Source organism: Mobula hypostoma, chromosome 7 (genome assembly GCF_963921235.1).
Source record: "Mobula hypostoma chromosome 7, sMobHyp1.1, whole genome shotgun sequence".
In the NCBI taxonomy this organism is placed as follows: domain Eukaryota; kingdom Metazoa; phylum Chordata; class Chondrichthyes; order Myliobatiformes; family Myliobatidae; genus Mobula; species Mobula hypostoma.
Window position 1 is genome coordinate 84,800,021 of NC_086103.1, and position 22,237 is coordinate 84,822,257.

A 22,237-nucleotide genomic window follows, 5' to 3' on the forward strand; every position below is an offset into this window, starting at 1 on the left:
TTGTGTGACGCTCATCATTTTGTAAATGCTCCACTACAAAATTTCCCACAGCTTGCCTTTCCCTCTACTCCACCATATTTCACTTCCAGCCGAGCAGCCTCAAGCCACATCCTTAGGGATTCAGCAAAGCCTTTAAGATATTATAGTACCAAATACGGCGCTGGACCACTCATCCAGAGACTATATCCTGCAAAGTCTACTTTGATGGACAGTCATCAAACTTTAACCCTTTCTGTCTCCACAAATCCTGTCCAGTCTGCTGAATATTTCCTATGTTTATTTCAGATTTCCAACATTTGCCATACTTTACCTCTAAGATTTACTGAACAATTAATGGATTTAACCTTCCACAAGCTAATACAGTATAAAAAATTGAGCAGCTAAGTAGGAATTCAACCTGTTATCATAGAAGGTCATAAATTGTTGCTAAGTGTTTTTGTTTAAAAATTGGAAGTCTACAAAATATCTGGACTTCATAGAAAAAAAAACTTGGCTATAAAAAAAAGACCAATTCAAAAGATTAGTTTTAATCCCCAGTTTATACTAAGTCAGAAGACCTTCACACACAGCAGCAGTTAAGATATATATTTCCTCTACTGTGAAACAGGAGGTAGTGAAAGGTTTGCATAGTTGTTATCATAACAATGCAGACTTTTAAAAAATATATATATGCACAACTGTGATCCATATAAATGAAATAGGAAATAGCTTTCAAAATAGCACACTTGTTAGGAAGTTAGCAGTCATAATGCAGATTTTGTGTATGTCTAATTAATTTCTCGTTTTGGCTGGATACCTGTTTTTTTCAGGGGACAAATGATCCTTAGGTAACAAGTTTTAATTAAAAACAGGGTAGAATTGTTAGAAACATGCAGCAGGTGCAGTGGCCCAATCAATATGATGATTGGAAACTGGCACATGTGCCAATAGCTTCTGGATAAGAAATAGTCAGATGCCTCAAGAAAATGTCTCTGATAACTTAATTGGTCATTGTTGCTATTCAAGGCAGGCTCAGGTACAAAAAGAAGAGTCAAACATTACCTGTGGAGGTAATCTGATTAGATTCAAATCCTGTGTCGAATAGTAGGTCCACTAGGTTATTTGATGACTTGCTGTTAACTGTGCTTGGTGCTGAGACCTAAGAGGAGGAGGAGGTGGAAACAAACCAGAGACAGTAAGACACAAACCCATCAAAGTCAAAACAATTAGATTCTAAAGTGTAGGAACATGTTTTCTGTTATTGTACACCAAGAGAAATACTTATTTGTTTTCAGGGTATCATCAGCAAGATCAGCATTAATTGTCCTGCTATAAACGCCCCTAAACAGAGTGGTTGGACTATGATGCCATTATAAAATCATATTGCTGTAGGTCTGGAGTTACATACATACCAAACCACAAAGGGATGGCACAGACACCTTTCTCAGAAGGGCACTGATATCATTAAAGCCCATCTTGTTCTTTAATGATGACTAGAAAACTAAGTTTTTTTTAAATTGAAAAACAGTTCCCAGATTATTAACAAAGTTAAATGCCACAGGATAATATGAACTCAGATCACCGACTTAACACTGCCTCACCCAAAAAATTAAGTGATGTTGCTTTCCTTTTGAGTAGCTATCACTGTTAAAAGGTTAAGGATAATATTTCTTGCATAAGATTCCTGATTCTCAAAATATTAAGGACCATTCTGCATGACATTATATAGTAAAACTGGCAAGTAGTATTATTTCAGGGACTACACAGTATCAGAAAAGACAATAATTTCTCTAGTTCCAATTACTTGGTATTTGTTGAATACCATTAAAATACAATGGACCTCCATGGCATTGTGGTATCTACCATAAAGGCCCTCCGCCATTTTTATTCAGTTCCAGAACTCTAAGTTCTTGAAATGCTAACAAAATAGCCCCAGTTACATCTTCCTAGTTTGCTACTTTGGAAAATAATTCAAGAATCCAAACTATAGGTTAATGTAGTGCATAAAAGGCAAGAAGTTTGTGCACTCCTGCTTTAAGATCACAATATAACCAATAAGTTTCCCTTGAGTTCAATACTAGGTTAATTTCTCTGTGAAGATCCTTGTGAATTACTACTATAAATTACCAAATTATTTTAAAATGAACTCAACATTTCATTATCTGTTGGCAAATGAAGTCCTCATTTAGATTGGAAATGTGCATAAAGGATCATTGAAAATTCTTCACTAGTTTAAACAACAGTATAAGTCAGCAGAAAAGGCTAAACCATTGGGGTACAATTATAAATTTGATGCACATTTTCTAGCTTCCTTTGTTTTTAAACTTCAACACGAAAATAAGTCTAATACTATTGTAAAATGAATGCAAGACAAGTCATCTGACAAGAAGCAACAGCAAAAACCCTTATGAATTTCAACTGAAGGTGATATACTGCACAAATTCTGCACCATGACATAAAAAGCCCTGGAGGCCTTACTGATTGCTTGCCCTGCATATGCCCAACAGATTGAGACCAAACCAATCCAAATAATTTTACGAGCTTAGTGGACTTTCCATTATAAAACGCTGTTATAGAAAAAAAGTCCTTAAATTCACATTCACAGCACACAACAGTCTTATGAGCATCTCCTGTACTAGTGAAATGGTCCTCACTACCTCTTCTCTAATTTCTGGACAGTAGGCAAAATGGGGGAAAAGCTATACTTTCAAAGAACCACAGATTTGTGTGGATTATTCCATTTTTTCATTTCAAACACATTTGCTGAATGCCTTCATGGATTGTAAGTATTTTGCGAACTATCCCTATTTAATAGAGAATAGTGTTTTGGGTAAAAACAAATACAGAAAATTCCAATATTGCTTAAATTCATTATGATGCAAAATCTAGTGTAAACACTACTAAAGTGTTCAGAAACAACATGCTTCTAATTACAATTTGTGGTGATGCATCTTAAAACATCCAGCAGGTAGCAGTAGAGACCCACATTTCAGCAAAAGGAAAACACCACAGATCACAAGAATCTTAAAACAAAAATACCAGAAATACTGAGGTGAGGCAGTAGAGATCAGTGACATAAAACATTGACTGCTTTTCTCCCTGCAAAGATTTTCTCTAATCTAAATACTTCAAACATTTTCTGTTTTTTATTTCATAACAGACAATCAAAGCATCTCAGTTCTCTGATTATGTATCCTATTGTGCATAGTAGATTTCTTCGGCAGGAGATTGCTTGCATGAAGAAAGATTACAGAATATTTCTGCAGAAAGTTAGCATGCTGATATAGCAAGTAGTTAGCAACTTTGACCATTACTACAAGACAATTAAGATGTAAAAGGGAAATCTTGCTACAACTGTACAGGGCATTAATAAGACCATGCTTGGAACAATGGACTTCCAAAGTTAAAGAAATATATATTAATATTGAAAATGCAGGAAGCTCAAAGAAAATTCACTAGAATTTCTAGGATGAAGGTATTTTAATGGGGAATAGTGGAGCTGGTTAGGCTGATATTAATTTGAGTTAAGAAGAATGATAGGTGACATTATTGAAACACAAGTTTCTGAGGAAGCTTGACAGGGTAATCTTTCAAAGGAGATCTACATCTAGGAGAGAAAATTACAGAAAATGCCATCATGCATTTATGATAGAAATTGTTTTTTTGTGAATCACAAAAAACTTTGGAATTCTCTACCTGAAAAGCTATGGCACCTGAATAAAATAATATACGCAAGGCTGGATGGTCATATTTTTGGACCACGAGCCTGGAGATATGGGGCAACCTCTGACTCAGTCCAAAACTGGAAAAATCAAATTAGCCATCATTTTCTTGAAACCGTGGCAGGTAGTTTTGGCTAAATGGCCTATACCTGTTTCCACATTTCCTATAACAGCCATAGTTGAGAAGTACAAAAGCAGGCAATGATGGTAAATGTCTTGTAATCACCAATTAATTTTGGCTAAGGCAATACAAGAATCAAGATTACTTCATATTGATTCCTATCTTATGTTCTTCCCCCGACTGAATTCAGTTTTCACAAATGTGGAATTTATTGGCAGTCATTTGCATCTGTTTTCCTTTTAACGAGCTACATTTTATGGGGAAAATAATCAGCTTCAATAAAAGAAGCTTTCCATTTGACGAGATTCAACGAATTCATGGTGAGATTGCCAGAAAGATGATAATGGATGTAAAAAGAATAACCCTACCCCTTGGGAGAAGGAGTAAATTTGCAATCATCTTATCTGGAAGAAATGATTGAGAAACAAAACATTATCTATTAGATCTGCAAAGTCAAACAGCACAAGAGAAGCTAAAGATGGCAAAAGCAGTTTTATGACTAACAATGCACAATCATTTCTGTATGTGAAGCTCATGACTCATTTTACTTCAAGTGACTCCTACCACTTATACCACTGAACAAAGCAAAATGTTCTCATCTAACACAAAAGTTTAAGACAAAATCAGTTTAGTTCCACAAATACCTGAGTGGATGCAGCATAAAAATTTCATTCAGCTACAATTACTATTTACCATGATTGTATTAATTCATAAATTACACTTGCAGAACTAAGATGAATAGAAATACTAAAAGAAAGCTAAACAAATAAAATTCATTAGCAAAGACAACCCATGTCATACAACAAATCTCCCAATCATAGGAATATTGATTTGATTTAATGAATGAGAGACTTAAAGTAATTCTTGCAGAAAGAACTGTGGATAAACAGTCTGCAATGCCAATCAGTAATATTTACCCAAATCACTCACACATTAAGTAATGAGCCAACACAAATCTAGCACTCATGGCGAATCACTAGGGCTTACTGCAATTATTTATGCACAAAATTTAAATATTGCATTAATATTGAAAAGAACTTCCTTTTGAAAATTTGGCTTAAAATCATAATTAGCAATCCACAAGCTGAAAGTTCAACCCATGGCAAATTGGGAAATGAAATTTAGTAAATCCAATCATTCACATGGAAATAATCACAAAAGCTGCCGACGTATTGTAATAATCCAACAGTTTTTTTTAAATGACCTTCTGAATGCTTTCAGGGCAATAATGCAATAAATACAGGACAGGTGGTGCTGTTCACATTCCAATCTATTATAGTTTTTAAAAAAAGTGACACAGGATGATGAAGAATTGAACTGGAAGATGCATTGCACAAACTGTAAAGGCAGTCTCAGGCATAGTGGCAGACACATGTTAAACAAAGTGAAAACGAAAATGTTTTAACATTCCCCACACCCATCTCTAATCCTGAAGTACATTAGCAAAACAACTGGGCGGGGGTAGGGAGGAGTGACACTGATGTACCTGTCCCTTTAGTGGTGGATGAAACAGCAAGTCCAGAAGCACAGGATACAGAGAAAAAAAATTACCACCTACACAAAACAACCTTTGTTAAAAGACCCTCATGCTGAGAATCATGATGCAGACACTCTAAAGGCACAACAAAATACACATTTCTGCACTCACAGCTACTGTTACAGTAGGTTAGCCCAAGAATGTCCCAACTTGCAAGTGACCTCATTTAGCTCAAGGTTGTACTCCTGAGGCAGTGGTACTGGTTATCAACACACTGAGACATTGACACGTGAAGACTGAAAAGCTGAAAAAGGTCGAGAAGACTATTATCCCACCATTATGACTTGGCAGATATTAGAGGAGAGTAATAATATTCAACTTATCTCCAATGAATGGAGGTACAATTTACATAAATATAATTATTTCAGTTTAGCCAACAGTATCTTTACAGTGGTGCTAGAAACTTTCTCTATTTCTGCATAAATATGACCAAAAATGCAATCAGATCTTCACACAAGTCATAAAGCAAGGTAAAGGGAACCCAATTAAATAACACAAAAACTTTATACTCGTTCATGTATTTATTGAGAAAAGTGATCCAATATTTACATGTATTTGTTGGAAAAAAGTATGTGAACCTTTGTTTTCAGTAACTGCTGTGACCACCCTCACCCCCTTATACAGCAATAACTTCAACCAAATGTTTCTAGTAACTGTTGATCAGTTCTGCACATCAGTTTGAAGGAATTTTAGACCTCCTTACAAAACTGATTTCAACTATGGAATGTTGGTGGGCTTCCCTGCAGGAACTGCTTGCTTCAGGTCTTTTCACAATGTTTCTATAAGATTAAGGTCACGAAGATTAAACACGAATTTTCTTCTTCTTAAACTATTTTGTTGTTGATTTACTCTTGTCCTTAGGATCATTATCTTGCATTCTCCAACTTCTATTAATCTTCTGGTATCAGCCTGCTGCCCTGACATTCTCCTGTAAAACGCCTTGATACAATTTTGAATTCATTGTTCCCTCAATGATCACAAGCGTTCAGGCCCTGAAGCAGCAAAGCAGCCCCAAAGCATGATGCTTCACAGTTGGGATGAGGTTTCGGTATTGGTGTACAGTGCACTTTTCCTCCAAACATAGCAATGCCAAGAAGTTTAAGTTTTGTCTCATCTGTCCATAGAACCTTGTCCCAGAAGTGTTGTAGAACATCCAGGTGGTCTTCTGCAAACTTGAGACAGGCAGTAATGTTTTTTTTGGAGAACAGTGGTTTCCTCTGTGGTGTCCTTCCAGGAACACCATTCCTGTTCAGTGCTTTTCTTATAATAGACACATAAACAAAGACATTAACACGGTCTAGAGATTTCTGTAGGTCTTCTGCTGTTACCCTTGGGTTCTTTTTCACCTGCTTCAGCATTGCACGTTGTGCTCTTGGTGTGATCTTTGCATGATACCCACTCTTAAGGAGAGAAGCAACAGTACTGAATTTCCTCCATTTGTGTGCAATTTCTCTTACTGCAGACTGATGAACACTCAGGTCTTTATAAATGCTTTTGTAGCCTTATCCAGCTTGAAGTATCTCTACAATTCTTCTTCTAAGGTCCTCTGAAAGTTGTTTTGATCATGGCATGGTGCACATAAACACATCTTTCTTGAGAAGAGCAGGCTCTGTCAATAACCTGACTTTGTATGTTTTTTTTTAAAAGAAAAGTAGGGCAGTCACCTCTACAACCCACACCTCCAATCTCATCTCATTGACTGGAACCAGTAATTCCACATAACTTTTGTAGAAGGCGTTACCCCAGCGGTTCATGCATTTTTCCCAACAAATATTTGATCATTTTTCTCAATACGTAAATGAACAAGTATAATTTTTTGTGTAACACACATCAAAGTTGCTGGTGATGCAGCAGGCCAGGCAGCATCTCTAGGAAGAGGTACAGTCGACGTTTCCGGCCGAGACCCTTCGTCAGGACTAACTGAAGGAAGAGCTAGTAAGAGATTTGAAAGTGGGAGGGGGAGAGGGAGATCCAAAATGATAGGAGAAGACACAAGGGGGAGGGATGGAGCCAAGAGCTGGACAGGTGATAGGCAAAAGGGATATGAGAGGATCATGGGACAGGAGGCCCAGGGAGAAGGAAAAGGGGAAGGGGGGAAAACCCAGAGGATGGGCAAGGGGTACATTCAGAGGGAGAAAAAGGAGAGAGAGAGAAAGAATGTGTGTATATAAATAAATAACGGATGGGGTACGATAGGGAGGTGGGGCATTAGCAGAAGTTAGAGAAGTCAATGTTCATGCCATCAGGTTGGAGGCTACCCAGACTCAACACACTCAGGTTGGAGGAACAACACCTTATATTCCGTCTGGGTAGCCTCCAACCTCATGGCATGGACATTGACTTCTCAAACTTCCACTAATGCCCCACCTCCCTCTCGTACCCCATCCGTTATTTATTTATATACACACATTCTTTCTCTCTCTCTCCTTTTTCTCCCTCTGTCCCTCTCACTATACCCCTTGCCCATCCTCTGGGTTTTTCTCCCCCCTCCCACTTTTCCTTCTCCCTGGGCCTCGTGTCCCATGATCCTCTCATATCCCTTCTGCCAATCACTTGTCCAGCTCTTGGCTCCATCCCTCCCCCTCCTGTCTTCTCCTATCATTTTGGATCTCCCCCTCCCACTTTCAAATCTCTTACTAGCTCTTCCTTCAGTTAGTCTTGACGAAGGGTCTCAGCCTGAAACGTCGACTGTACCTCTTCCTAGAGATGCTGCCTGGCCTGCTGCGTTCACCAGTAACTTTGATGTCTGTTGCTTGAATTTCCAGCATCTGCAGAATTCCTCGTGTTTATAATTTTTCGTGTTATTTAATTGGGTTCTGTTTTTCTAGTTTTAGGACAATGTGAAGATCTGATCAAATTTTAGGTCACATTTCTGCAGAAATAGAGAAAAATCTGCAGGGTTCACAAACCTTCTAGTACCACTGCATATATTTCAAAGTAATAACTAGTTATTGCAGAGAAAATTGATATATTTCATTATGGTAAATTCTAAGAGAATTGAGCAGAAACTTTAAACCTGTTGTAGTGCCTTAAATCATAGGAAGTGAGAAGCAATGAGTAACATGATGTGCAAACAGACTGCCTTGGGTGAAAGGAGGTTCTATTACAGGCACTAAATAAACAATTTAGCAAGAATCAAAGCACAAATACCCAGACCTTGTAAGGTGAAGTTTCTAGATTTGCAGCTCCCCACCTTTGCAGCAGAATTTACTGCTGAACTGGGACTGTCTCCTGTGTAATGGGCCGCCGCACCAAGGTCAACAGTTTTGGAAGGCACCCCTGAACGTTTATGCCGAGTGGTTATGGTTTCTGTTGCTTGGGTGATATGGACTGATTTGGTCGTCACTGTCTCTTCGTTATCCTTGTATTCAGATTTCCCAATTTTGCCATTGTTCCTGGATTTTCTTTCTTCCTCACTATCACTGAAATACATAACAAATGCAGCAACAAAAGCACATTGAAATTAGTAAAACAACTGATTACAACAGAAGAATGACAAGTCAGATCAGTAACAAAAAATGAAATACATGTACCATTAAATATAAAAATAAAATAGTATTCCATAATACTGCACATTCCACTACCAGCAGACACTCCCATTGTTTTATCCACCATTCAATATGCTGAAAAAGTTACCACAGGTTGGCAAATCCTTCTATATGGAAAGAAACCTTTCAAGATTACTCAGTCTCAGGACCATATAAATCTGTAATATAAGGTGACCCTGCCCAATCTCAAAGTTCCAAGTAAATTTATTATCAAAGTTCATATAATGTTACTATATGCGAAGAAAAAGCATTTCAGGATGATAGCACTGATGCCAGTGCTATCATATCTGCTGTTGTGTGCTGGGGCAGCAGGCTGAGGGTAGCAGACACCAACAGAATCAATAAACTCATTCGTAAGGCCAGTGATGTTGTAGGGATGGAACTGGACTCTCTCATGGTGGTGTCTGAAAAGAGGATGCTGTCTAAGTTGCATGCCATCTTGGTCAATGTCTCCCATCTAGTACATAATGTACTGGGTGGGCACAGGAGTACATTCAGCCAGAGACTCATTCCTCCAAGATACAGCACAGAGCATCATAGGAAGTCATTCCTGCCTGTGGCCATCAAACTTTACAACTCCTCCCTTGGAGGGTCAGACACCCTGAGCCGATAGGCTGGTCTTGGACTTATTTCATAATTTACTGGCATAATTTACACATTACTATTTAACTATTTGTGGTTCTATTACTATTTATTATTTATGGTGCAACTGTAACGAAAACCAATTACCCCCGGGATCAATAAAGTATGACTATGACTATTATATACATTTCTCTGATGTTAAATATACCTTTGAAACCTATATACTGAATGTTCCAAGATTCATTTTCTTGCATAGTCATTTTACAGGGGGAAAAAAAAGCGCAATGGAATTTTATCAAAAACTAACTAGATAAAAACTGACAAACACCAATGGAAAAAGACAAACTGTGTAAATAAAATAATAGTGTGAACATGAGTTGTAAAGAATCCTTGAAAGTGAATCTGTAGGTTGTAGAATCAGTTCAAAACAGTGGTGAATGAAGTTATCACGTTGGTTCAGGAGCCTAATGTTTATAGGGTAATAACTGTTCCTGAAACTGGCGGTTTGGGACCTAAGGCTTCTGCACCTCCTCCCCGATGGTAGTAGTGAGCAGAGGGACTGATGGTGGTTGTCTCTGATGATAGATGCTGCTTTCTTGTGGCAGCGCTCCATGTACAGAAAATATATTCAATGTTGGGGAGGGCTTTGCCTGTGATGTATCCACCACTTAGGAAGTCTCTTCCACCGTAGGGCATTGGTGGCTCCATACCAGGGCATGTTGCAAACAGTTAGGATTCTCAGCATTGTGCATCTAGAAATGTTCATCGCAGTTTTTAGTGACATGCCAAGTCTACACAAACTTCAAAGAAAGTGGAGGTGCTGTCATTCCATCTTTGTGATGACACAAGTGTTGGACCCATGACATCCGATTCTCTGATATGCTGATGCCAAGGAAGTTGAAGATACTGATCCTCTCTACCTCTGTTCCCTTAATGATGACTAGCTCAAAGACCTCCGGCTTAGTCCTCCTATAGTCGATAATCAGCTCTTTCATTTTGCTGACATTGTGTGACAGGTTCTTGCTGTGGCAACACTCAACCAGATGTTCAATCTCCCTTCTATATTCTAACTTGTAACTTCATTTGATTCAGCCAACAACAGTGGTGTCATCAGCAAAGTTAAAGACAGGATTGGAGCTGTATTTGGCCACACAATCACAAGTATAAAGTGAGTACAGCTGGGCACCAAGCACATAGCCGTGGTGCACCTCTGCTAGTGGTAAGTGTGGTGGAGATACTATTGTCAGTCTGTACTAACTGGGGTCAGCCAGCAAAGAAATAGAGGATCCAGTTGCACATGAATGTATCAAGCCCCAGGTTTTGTTGCTGTCGAGGGAATGATGGTGTTCAATGTTGAGCTGTAGTCAATGAAGAGCATCATAATCTATGCATCTTCTTTAACCAAGTGTTCCAAAGCTGAATGAAGAGCCAAGAAAATGGCATTGCTGTCACCCTGTTGTGATGGTCAAGATGGACTGAGATGCACATAAGGTGTATCCGTTGCATCTTTGAAAAAGGAATCAAAGCTGCAAGTTTCTCATTCTCAAGCTTCTGTCCCTTTTAAAGTACAAGGTTCCTGATCTAGCAATTCCAAAAGGGAAAGACTTCCTCTCCCCACTACATCTTTTACCAATTCTATTAAATGGGCAAATTTGGGGAGGCACAGTAGTATAGTGGTTAGCACAACGCTTTACAGTACAGGCAATGCAAGCTCAGCTCCCGCCACTGCCTGTAAGGAGCTTGTACTTGCCCCATGGGATCCAAAGGGACACTGCTTTGGGGATCCAGAACTGGCTTGCCCACAGAAGGCAAAGAGTTGTAGATGGGTCATATTCTGCATGGAGGTTGGTCACTAGTGGAGTGCCTCAGAGATCTGTTCTGGGACCCTTACTCTTCGTGATTTTTATAAATGACCTGGATGAAGAAGTGGAGGGATGGGTTTGTAAATTTGATGATGACACAAAGGTTGGGTGTGTTGTTGTTAGTGTGGAGGGCTGTCAGAGGTTACAGCAGGACACTGACAGGATGCAAAACTGGGCTGAGAAGTGTCAGATGGAGTTCAACCCAGATAAGTGTGAGGTGGTTCATCTTGGTAGGTCAAATATGACGACAGAATATAGCATTAATGGTAAGACTCTTGGCAGTGTGGAGGATCTGAGTCTATAGGACACTCAAGGCTGCTGCGCAGGTTAACTGTGTGGTTAAGAAAGCATACGGTGCACTGACCTTCATCGATCGTGGGATTGAATTTAGGAGCCGAGAGGTAATGCTGCAGCTATATAGGACCCTGGTCAGACCCCACTTAGAGTACTGTGCTCAGTTCTGGTCGCCTCACTATCGAAAGGATGTGAAACCATAGAAACGGTGCAAAGGAGATTTACAAGGATGTTGCCTGGATTGGGAAGCATGTCTTATAAGAATATTTTGAGTGAACTCAGCCTTTTCTTCAACATGTGAATAATGAAGCAAAGTACTCGTTAAGTACCTCTGCTATCTCTTCCGGTTCCATACACACTTTTCCAGTGTCACACTTGATTGGTCCTATTCTCTCACATCTTATCCTCTTGCTCTTCACATACTTGTAGAATGCCTTGGGGACTTCCTTAATCCTGTCTGCCAAGGCCTTCTCATGGCCCCTTACGGCTCTCCTAATCTCTTTCTTGAGCTCCTTCCTGCTAGCTTTATAATCTTCTAGTACTCTATCATTACCTAACTTTTTGAATCTTTCGAAAGCTCTTCCTTTATTCTTGACTAGAATTATAACAGCCTTTGTACACCATGGTTTCTGTACCCTACCATCCTTTCCATCTCATTGGAACATACCTATGCAGAACTCCACGCAAATATCCCCTAAACATTTGCCACATTTCTTCCGTACATTTCCCTGAGAACATCTGTCTCCAATTTATGCTTCCAAGTTCCTGCCTGATAGCCTCATATTCCCCCTTACTCCAATTAAACGCTTTCCTAACTTGTCTGTTCCTATCCCTCTCCAATGCTATGGTAAAGGAGATAACAGTTGTGATTACTATCTCCAAAATGCTCTCCCACTGAGAGATCTGACACCGGACCAGGTTCATTTCCCAATACCAGATCAAGTACAGCCTCTCCGCTTGTAGGCTTATCTACATATTGTGTCAAGAAACCTTCTTGAACACACCTAACAAATTCCACCCCATCTAAACCCCTCACTATAGCGACATGCCAATCGATATTTGGGAAATTAAAATCTCCCACCACAACAACCCTGTTATTATTACATCTTCCCAGAATCTGTCTCCCTATCTGCTCCTCGATGTCCAGGTTACTATTGGGTGGTCTATAAAAAAAAACCCAGTCGAGTTATTGACCCCTTCCTGTTCCTAATTTCCACCCACAGAGACTACGTAGACAATCCCTCCATATCTTCCTCCTTTTCTATGGCCTGACACCATCTCTTGATCAATCACTCAAGAGAACCCTTATTATGAAGTTCTTTTTTAAATTACAGAACTGTGTTTTCAGGTGCACTCGAAGTAACGCAGAACATTAAGTAAAAAAAAAAGACATTCTCTTTGTGCCATACTCTTGATCTGTTAGATCAAGAGTACTGCAGCTGGTGTTGAGTAAGCTCATCGAGTGTGAGATTGAAATTGTATTAGCAATAATCACAGATAATGCCACACCAAGATGTAGCCTCTTCATTTTATGAGATTGTAACCAGTAATTCAAGAACATGACCCACCTTCATCTCACAGAAATTAAAATATATGCAAAGAATTCTGGAAAATCCAGAAACCTCCATCTTATACCCTGAAAATTATTTTCAATTCCTACATGCAAGGGTAGATTTTAGAATAGTAAGCAAGTAACTGATTTGCTTCAGCATTTTGTGCTGAAAAATTGCCATTAGGATCTTTTGACTTCAATTGTCCAGATTCATAAGGATTTTTCCCAAGTAAAATTAGTTTTAAACACAACTCATTGCAGGGTATAGTCATTGTTCTTTGACGTTGAAATTTCAAAAATTTTGTTCTGCCTTTCTTAAATTTCTAAGGTGTCTCATTCCAAGTTTTATTTCATTACAATTCACTTTAATCCCTATTTATAGTTGACACAACCGTAATCTGTGGTGAAAATATATGACCATAAGGCATACTGTAGTAGCAGAATTAGGCTGTTCAGCCCACCGAGTCTGCTCCACCATTTGATAATGGCTGACTTATTTATCTCATCAATCCCACACTCCTGCCTTCTCCCTGTAACATCTGATACCAATACTAATCAAAGCTATAAATCTCTGCTTTAAATACACTCAATGATTTTTCCCTCTCCAGATGTCTGGAATTAATCAATTCCACAAATTCACCACCTTCAAGCTGAAGAATTTCCACATCTCAGTTCTACACAAACTTCCATCTACTCTGAGGCATGCCCTCTGGTCCAAGACTCTCCCACTATTGGAAACATTCTTTCCACATCCACTCTATTCAGGCATTTTAATATTCAATAGGTTTCAATGAGTCCTTCCACCCTCCTCTCATTCTTCTACACTCCAGTGAGTACAGGCCCAGAGCCATCAAAACATTCTTGATGCATTAACCCTTTCATTTCTAAGATCAATCTCATGAATCTCCGCTGGACCTTCTGCATTGCCAGCACATTCCTTCTTAGATATGAGGCCCAAAACTGCTCAGAAAACTCCAAATGTAGTCTGACTAGTACCTTATAAAGCTTGAGCATTACATTCTTGTTTTTTTTTAAATATTCTAGTCCTCTTGAAATGATTACTAACATTTCATTTGTCTTCCTTACTATCTACTCAACCTACAAGTTAAACTTTAGGAAATGCAGCAGTAGGGCTCCCAATTCCCTTTGCACCTCCAATTTCTGAATTCACTCCCCATTTACAAAATGGTTTAAGCCTTTATTCCTTTTACCAAAGTAGCCAGTGTTACTTTTATTGGTTGGTCTCAAGCAACCCAGGACATTTGATCATTTTTTCCCTAGAAAACATTGGATTTTAATTGCATTTGAAGAGCTCAAGTGTATTACAATTGTGAATACTCAGCAAAAAGCTACAAGGCCTCAAATAATATTGTATGTATTTTAGTGGAGGATGATTACTAAAGAGTAATATTTTTTTGCCCTGACCGGGTCGACAACAGACAAATGGCAGACTGGACCTGCAGCAAGTGATGAGAGAATCAGGAGGGGAAAACTTATTTGACCCCACACTCAATAAGTTGGCAATCACAGATGCATAAATTCACAACTCAAAACTGAACATTATGGGGGCAAATCAAATATATAATTATTCATTAACAACAGGAATTCTGCAGATGCTGGAAATTCAAGCAACATACATCAAAGTTGCTGGTGAACGCAGCAGGCCAAGCAGCATCTATAGGAAGAGGCGCAGTCGACGTTTCAGGCCGAGACCCTTCGTCAGGACTAACTGAAGGAAGAGTGAGTAAGGGATTTGAAAGCTGGAGGGGGAGGGGGAGATGCAAAATGATAGGAGAAGACAGGAGGGGGAGGGACAGAGCCGAGAGCTGGACAGGTGATAGGCAAAAGGGGATACGAGAGGATCATGGGACAGGAGGTCCGGGAAGAAAGACGGGGGGGGGGTGACCCAGAGGATGGGCAAGAGGTATATTCAGAGGGACAGAGGGAGAAAAAGGAGAGTGAGAGAAAGAATGTGTGCATAAAAATGAGTAACAGCTGGGGTACGAGGGGGAGGTGGGGCCTAGCGGAAGTTAGAGAAGTTAATGTTCATGCCATCAGGTTGGAGGCTACCCAGACTGAATATAAGGTGTTGTTCCTCCAACCTGAGTGTGGCTTCATCTTTACAGTAGAGGAGGCCGTGGATAGACATGTCAGAATGGGAATGGGATGTGGAATTAAAATGTGTGGCCACTGGGAGATCCTGCTTTCTCTGGCGGACAGAGCGTAGATGTTCAGCAAAGCGATCTCCCAGTCTGCGTCGGGTCTCACCAATATATAAAAGGCCACATCGGGAGCACCGGACGCAGTATATCACCCCAGTCGACTCACAGGTGAAGTGATGCCTCACCTGGAAGGACTGTTTGGGGCCCTGAATGGTGGTAAGGGAGGAAGTGTAAGGGCATGTGTAGCACTTGTTCCGCTTACATGGATAAGTGCCAGGAGGGAGGTCAGTGGGGAGGGATGGGGGGACGAATGGACAAGGAAGTTGTGTCGGGAGCGATCCCTGCGGAATGCAGAGAGAGGGGGGGAGGGAAAGATGTGCTTAGTGGGAAGTGTTGCAGCCTCACAGTTCTAGCAAACAGGATTCAATGCTTTGCTTCTGTGTGAGATTGTACATTCTTTCTGTGGCTGTGCAATTTCCCCCAGGTACTCCATTTAATAAGAAGTGTTTTTAGTAGATTGGTATATTAATTAACGACACTAGTGTAGGTGGGAGGATAAAATGTGGCTGAGAGGGTGGGAAGGCAAGAGAGAATAATGAATGTGATCAAAATAAGTTAAGGGGAAGTGGGTGGGAATTATGTTGGTCTGAGAGTTGACATATTTGATGGGCTGAATGGTCTACTATATTGTAAAGAAACATGAAATCACACAGGACTACATGCATGCCAAAAAACAAAAGCTACACACTCAACAGTACTGAGTGATACTAAGATCAAAGCTCTGTCAGTTGTGAAATATTAATGATCAACACCTGGAGGTCATTCTAGACAGATTATGACAGATCAGAACACAAGCTCTAAAGACTCAGCTCAAAAATTGTTAACCTATTTTAAAGTGCCAGAGTATAATCTTAGACACTACCCAAGATTCACATGATGATATAGTCATATGCTAATTAATTAGATCCAGATTAACAACAGACCACATTCAAAATAGCAAAGGTTTTGGGCCTTAACACCCCAGCTGTGGCATTGCACATTTGGGTTCTAGAAGTAGCTGCCCCAACCTAACCACTTCAGTCAATGGTTTCTACCCAATGATGTGTAAAGTTGCCTGGTTATATCCAACCAACTGAAAGCAACCCATCTTACTTCACTGAAACATCAGGGTCCGTGTTGGAAGGTTGCATCAAGCACCAAGTTCACTACTATACTTCACACTGATCCTTAAATTGTGATCCATCAGGAAGTCCACCAAACATCATTACATACTACATCTAAAATGGTGACTTCTGGAAGTGATACAAGAACCACTGTTCTGCATGTCAAGGCAACATTTGGCTGAACACAGCATTAAGACGTTCAAGTTCAATTATCATTCAACCATGCATGAATAACCATGAATACAACCAAATGAAATAGCTTTCCTCTGGGGCAAAGGTGCAAAACATAGTATCAGCAGTCATACACAGCACAAGGCACACGTTGCACATATAAGATAGCACTAAACATACAGTCATACAGAAAATAATATAGCCAAAATTCCTGAGTCCATGAATGTTATCGGCAAGCCACAGCTGTCGCAGACTAATGCAATCCAGCTCGTCTTCCACCAGGAGAACAATGCAGGGCAGCACCAACAGGAGGGACTGGCACTTAATCTAGTATGGACACCATGCCACACTGCCTCCAGCGTCACCTCTTCTGGGCAGTTGCAACAGGTGACAACTCAGCACAAGGCCAAGTCTACATTACAATCAAGATCACTCACTCAGCTCCCCCAGTGTCTGTACCAGTGAACTGGCTGCAGTATTTGGCATCAACAATGTCCAACAGGGTCCTGAGGTTCCAAGAAAAATGTCCAAGACAATCACTTGCTGTTGGACTGCACATAGCCTTCATGCACCGACTCCAAGGCCTTCCTGCAGCAAGCAGCAAAACAGTCCACACCAAGTCCAGCTCCTCCATTAGTGAACAACTCACTAATGGGGTAAACCTGTAGTACTAGGAAGTTCTTAATGTAAAGCAATGTCTTGCTATTGTAAGAAAATACATTAAAAAAAAAGACAATAACACCTTTGGTTGGAACCATAGAGGCCATGGTTTCCAAGTGTGCCGCCATCTTACCTGAAAATACCACGGCAAGACTGAAGTCAATGGAAACTTGTCAATGATTGGAATCATAAAATCAAAAAAGAAGTTTAATTCCCCTCAAATACCACATCCAACAAGACTTAGATAATATTTAGGCCTGAGCTGATAAGTGACTTTCCCAACACAGATAATGCCGAGATTAGTAGGCTGAGATATGTATTAAGATTAGAAATAGAAAACAAAACTTAAGTTCTCTTTATAAATCAGAAAATGATGGAAACATTCAGCAAGTCAGGCAGTAACCATGGAAAGGGAAACAGAGTTAATGGTTTTCTTTCCACAGATGCTGCATGACCCGTGAGTGTTTCCAGAATTTTTATTCAGAATCTATATTTCTTGTGAGAAAATTCTTTAGTTTTCTTTTTACAAATTAAATGATGTGAACACACAACAGTAATTTCACTTTACACATCTTCAACTCATTGGACTACGGAGAAACACAGCCCAGAAGAAAAATCTGCACATGAAATATTAATATTTAGTTTACCTTTCTGGTGAGTCATCTTTGTCTTTTTTTCTGAATTTGTTGATCGTATCGTCAATTGTGGTCCCAATTTTATCGCTTATTTCGCCTAACTTTTCACTGAATGGAAAAACACCTTTGTTGCCTTTGTCCCAGTCATCATCCCACTTGGACTTTGGCTCTGAATCGTACCTGTCACCTGGATAACACAATGGAATACAGTAACAAAAAATTAGCAACCATTTTCAGCCTGTTTCAGCATTCCACAATTGTTAGCTTTGATTAGATGAACCATAAACTTCTGAAATAATGCTTAAACTGGTCTCTGAGGATTGCAGGTAGTCTATAAGTCTTTTAACAAGAAAAACAAAATAAAAAATGTTTTTATAGCCTTAACTGAGAAGTTAGTCATGTTACTGGCAACATAGATACATAGCCTGTTTGTCCCTGTGCTTTTTAAAATGAAATATTACCATGTTTATTTTAAATATGTTCTTCTTCATCATTCTACTGGGATTGAAAAGGACTTGCTTTCACTCCTGTTCTACACATTCTGCATCACTCACTCACAACAGATGGGATGTGCAGCTTGTGTGGTGTTGTGCTCTTTCTGCCATTTACACAAGTAACCCTTTCACCAGGCTCATATGCAAACTTAGCTCATTAGCAGGCTCTGCTAACAGCTACATGACTCAGTGGTGAGATGGCCACCTTTCACAAACAATATACGTCTAGAGTTGATATGATTTGGGGTTTAACCAAACGGGAATGCTGTGATGTTCTGATTAAAGAAACCTTGATTGGAGCGGATGCTGTGTAAATACTGCCCATACAAAATTGTTGGTCAGCAAGAAATAACAGATTGTACACCACAAAATTATAAAGTGTATTTGCAAATTTCAGCTTTGTCAGTTAATAGGAAAGAGGAATGAATAAAAGGGCCATTACAGTTAAACAAGTCCAACGTGCACATAAAGTTGTATCTCATCCTGGAGTTGCCTTTATTCGCGTGCTGGGCCCACAGTCTGCGTGAAAGCACACACCACATTCCAAACTTCGCTCAAAATCAATCTCAAAGAAACAGGCTCTCTCTTGGGAGTGTTGGCCCTTCTTCCTTGGAGCCATTCATCTGCACAAAGCACTTTGGTGCAATGGGCAGTTGCCTTCCAACGGCATTCTGCAGTATCTTCCTTTCTCTGCAGCTCCCACCATAAGCCCCGTGAACCAGATGCCTATCCTTCAGAAAACCCTTTCCCGCAGGTCTCTGGAACCTTCTCTCACATCCCACAAACCTGATTAGCTGACTCACGTTCCCAAGTTGGACAACATATCTTTGCCTTTAGCCGAAGCCAAAATACAGTTTCCAGCAAAGCAGTTTTCACAGAAAGCTGCTGATACAAACTACCCCACAGCATAGCAGTAGAAATCTTAACCAGGGTATTACACACAAGCTTCATGTCATACGGACTCAAGGCTCTCAGGACCATCCTAAATGCTCCTTTCCTACACCAGGCCATGACAATTCAGTAATTCACTGGATTACAGGAATGCTGCATTTCCTCCCAAAGGAGACTTTAAGGGCATCCTTGCATCTTTTTTTTTTGCCCACCCCTGTGGTAATCTGTTCCCCAAGTTTAGAAATGTGTACATGGTTCAGGATCTGATACTAGATGCACATAAAATGAGGCCTGCCCAAAAGAGTCCACCAAGCATGAAGGACATTGTGCTGGTTCAGGATGCTGATGATAGTTTCCCTTATCCTTTCAATAGACTTTGGAAAGCTTTCACCAATACTCTCTCTGTCCTCTACTGTGAAAGCAGATAGGGTTACTTAGGGATCATCCAATGTGTTCACAGTTAATCTTTACCAGAGGCAGTACATTGCTCTGTACATTCAGATAGACATGAACCAAATGTCACTGGGGCTATTTTTTTCTTTAAATATTAATCTACACTTCATTTAATGAAAAAAAAATGACAAGACTTCTCAGGACAAGCAGCAACAATGGACAATGAAAAAGAGGTGATGTTTCATGTCATTAACTACTTCAATTAATAGATTTAGAGACTTCCAAGTCACTGATAATCCATTGAGATGCAGGAGACTGCAGACGATAATTCTTCAGATTTAACTTCTGATATTATAGTTATTTTATCTGTGAGGATAGTAGAATTCATATTGAGACCACAGAGTATTTTAAAACTCCTTTTGATATTTTAACCTATGCAGAGGGTCACCCTCCTAACATTAATATTTGAAAGGAGGGTTTTAAACTGTTAAAGCTAAGAATTTTTTTTTCCTTACAAGGGCAATAGCAGTCTGGCAAAACCACTAGGATCTCAGTCAAAGCCGCAAGAATGGTATGACACTGATGGAATAATAACAGAGATGATAGTCAGATGGTTGCGACCTTGAGGTCATAAAAGTGGAAATGATGAGTGGTTAAGATGTCAATAAACCGAACAATGGCAATAAGGAGCTTGTGAGCAACAATTTACCCTTGTAAATAGTTCTTGTGTCCAGACTGTAGTGAGGACTGTAGTATAGTTTTATGAAATTATGAGGGGCCTAGAGAGTAGGAATCATTTTCCCTTGGTAAGGCTGTCTAGAATTAGAGGTACTAGGTTTAAGGTGAGAGGAGAGAAATTTACTTGTTTTTCCACACATTTACTTGTTTTTCTGGAATGAGCTGCCAGAGGAAAAGCTGGAGACAGATACTATCAAATATTTAAAAGGCATTTGAACAGGAAAGAAAAGTAGAGGGATGTGGGCAAATAGGATTAGCACAGATAGGCATCATGTTCAGCACAGACGAGGTAGTTACAAGGCTCCATTTCGATGGTGTACCTTTAAGTTCACATTCAATTCTTCATAACTTCTGATAAGAAACCAACTGGGCAATCTGCACTATTGAAATTCATAGAGCACTTCATATACAATTAAACCTTTTTAAAAACTGCAGAAAATGTTGTTTATTCAAAGACATTTCTACAGGGATTATTTCTGAACTTACAGATGTCAATCCTTTTTATATACAGAGCTGTGGCGAGAAAAAAAAAACAAAATCTGGACAAACAACCTCGATTTTTAGTATTGCTGACTTACTGGCAGATGATTCCTGAACTAGAACTTCAAAATCCATTAGCATGCAAACCAGAATTATCACAGACATATGATATGAAATGTATTGTTTTGTAGCAGCAGTACAGTGCAAAACAAAGATTTAAAAATTTTAAAATAAATAGTGTAAAAAAAGGGAATAAATGTGGTAATGTTCATGGTTTCATGAACCGTTCAGAAATCTGATGGCAGAGGAGAAAAGGCTGTTCCAGAATCAATGAGCAGGGGCCTTCAGACTCCTGTACAACCTCCTTGACAGTGGTAATGAAAAAAATATGTTGAAACGAGTAATGTGCTGTACGAATTGGAAGGAACATTCACTTAACAGTTATAAACACCTCTCAAGCTTCAGCAAAACATAGTTTGAACAACTTACATTTAGAACTAGGAAAATATCATGTTTCTAAAATAATAAGATGAAAGAAGAAATGGACTACAAATAAAATTTACAACTTTAAATGTCATTGTTAGATTTGATAATAGTCTCATAGTATCAGGTATAAAGCCATGGGGACATGTAAACAAGCCACCTGATATTATAACGTTATTCAATCTTTCAATCAATTACCAAAAGGTGCATACTCACCCAATGAAAAATATTCAGTTCCCCCCCCCCTTTTGTTTCTTTCTCAATCTTAAATTTCTCGGATATAGTGTAATGGTCTAATGCAGTGCACCCCATATGTAAAATGGAAAAAAATACTGGAGTTTAGACCCCAAACTACATGAGCACCCTAAGTGTAACGTCCCAACCATTGGAAGCAGCAGGGCTGGGTCCAAAAACCTGGCAAACTGAGGAAAAGAGGATCAAGTTCTGAGACCAGACTGAGCACCCAACCTGTGAGGGCGCCTGATGCCAAGCCTCCTCCAGATCAGAGGCCCGACCCAACAGAGCAATAGGGGTAGAGTCCTAACTCCTAGGCCACCTTGAACAACCCCACTTACCTGCTGCAGCAACCTACTTACTCTTCTGGATTTTCAGACCTGTAGGGGAACAGTTTAGCTTACAAGGCCTGCTGAATCCACTCCAGGTCTTTCCAAAAGAATTCACTTGTGTCCTAGTACAGATGAATTCACTCCAAGACCAACCAGATACAGTCCACTTACCAGAGAAACATGGTCAGAAGGCTGGGGCTGCAG

The 22,237-nt window shown here is 39.7% G+C and overlaps 1 protein-coding gene across 1 annotated transcript in view; it reads right to left on the bottom strand.

Moving 5' to 3' along the window:
• clint1a (clathrin interactor 1a) overlaps window positions 1-22,237 on the bottom strand; it is a 199,601-nt gene that overhangs the window by 53,442 nt on the left and 123,922 nt on the right. The window contains exons 6-8 of the mRNA XM_063053688.1: window positions 18,001-18,175; window positions 8,553-8,781; window positions 1,042-1,138 (exon numbers count right to left, since the gene is read on the bottom strand). Of these exons, the coding sequence (XP_062909758.1) occupies window positions 1,042-1,138; window positions 8,553-8,781; window positions 18,001-18,175 (501 nt within the window). The remainder of the gene's footprint in view (window positions 1-1,041; window positions 1,139-8,552; window positions 8,782-18,000; window positions 18,176-22,237) is intronic.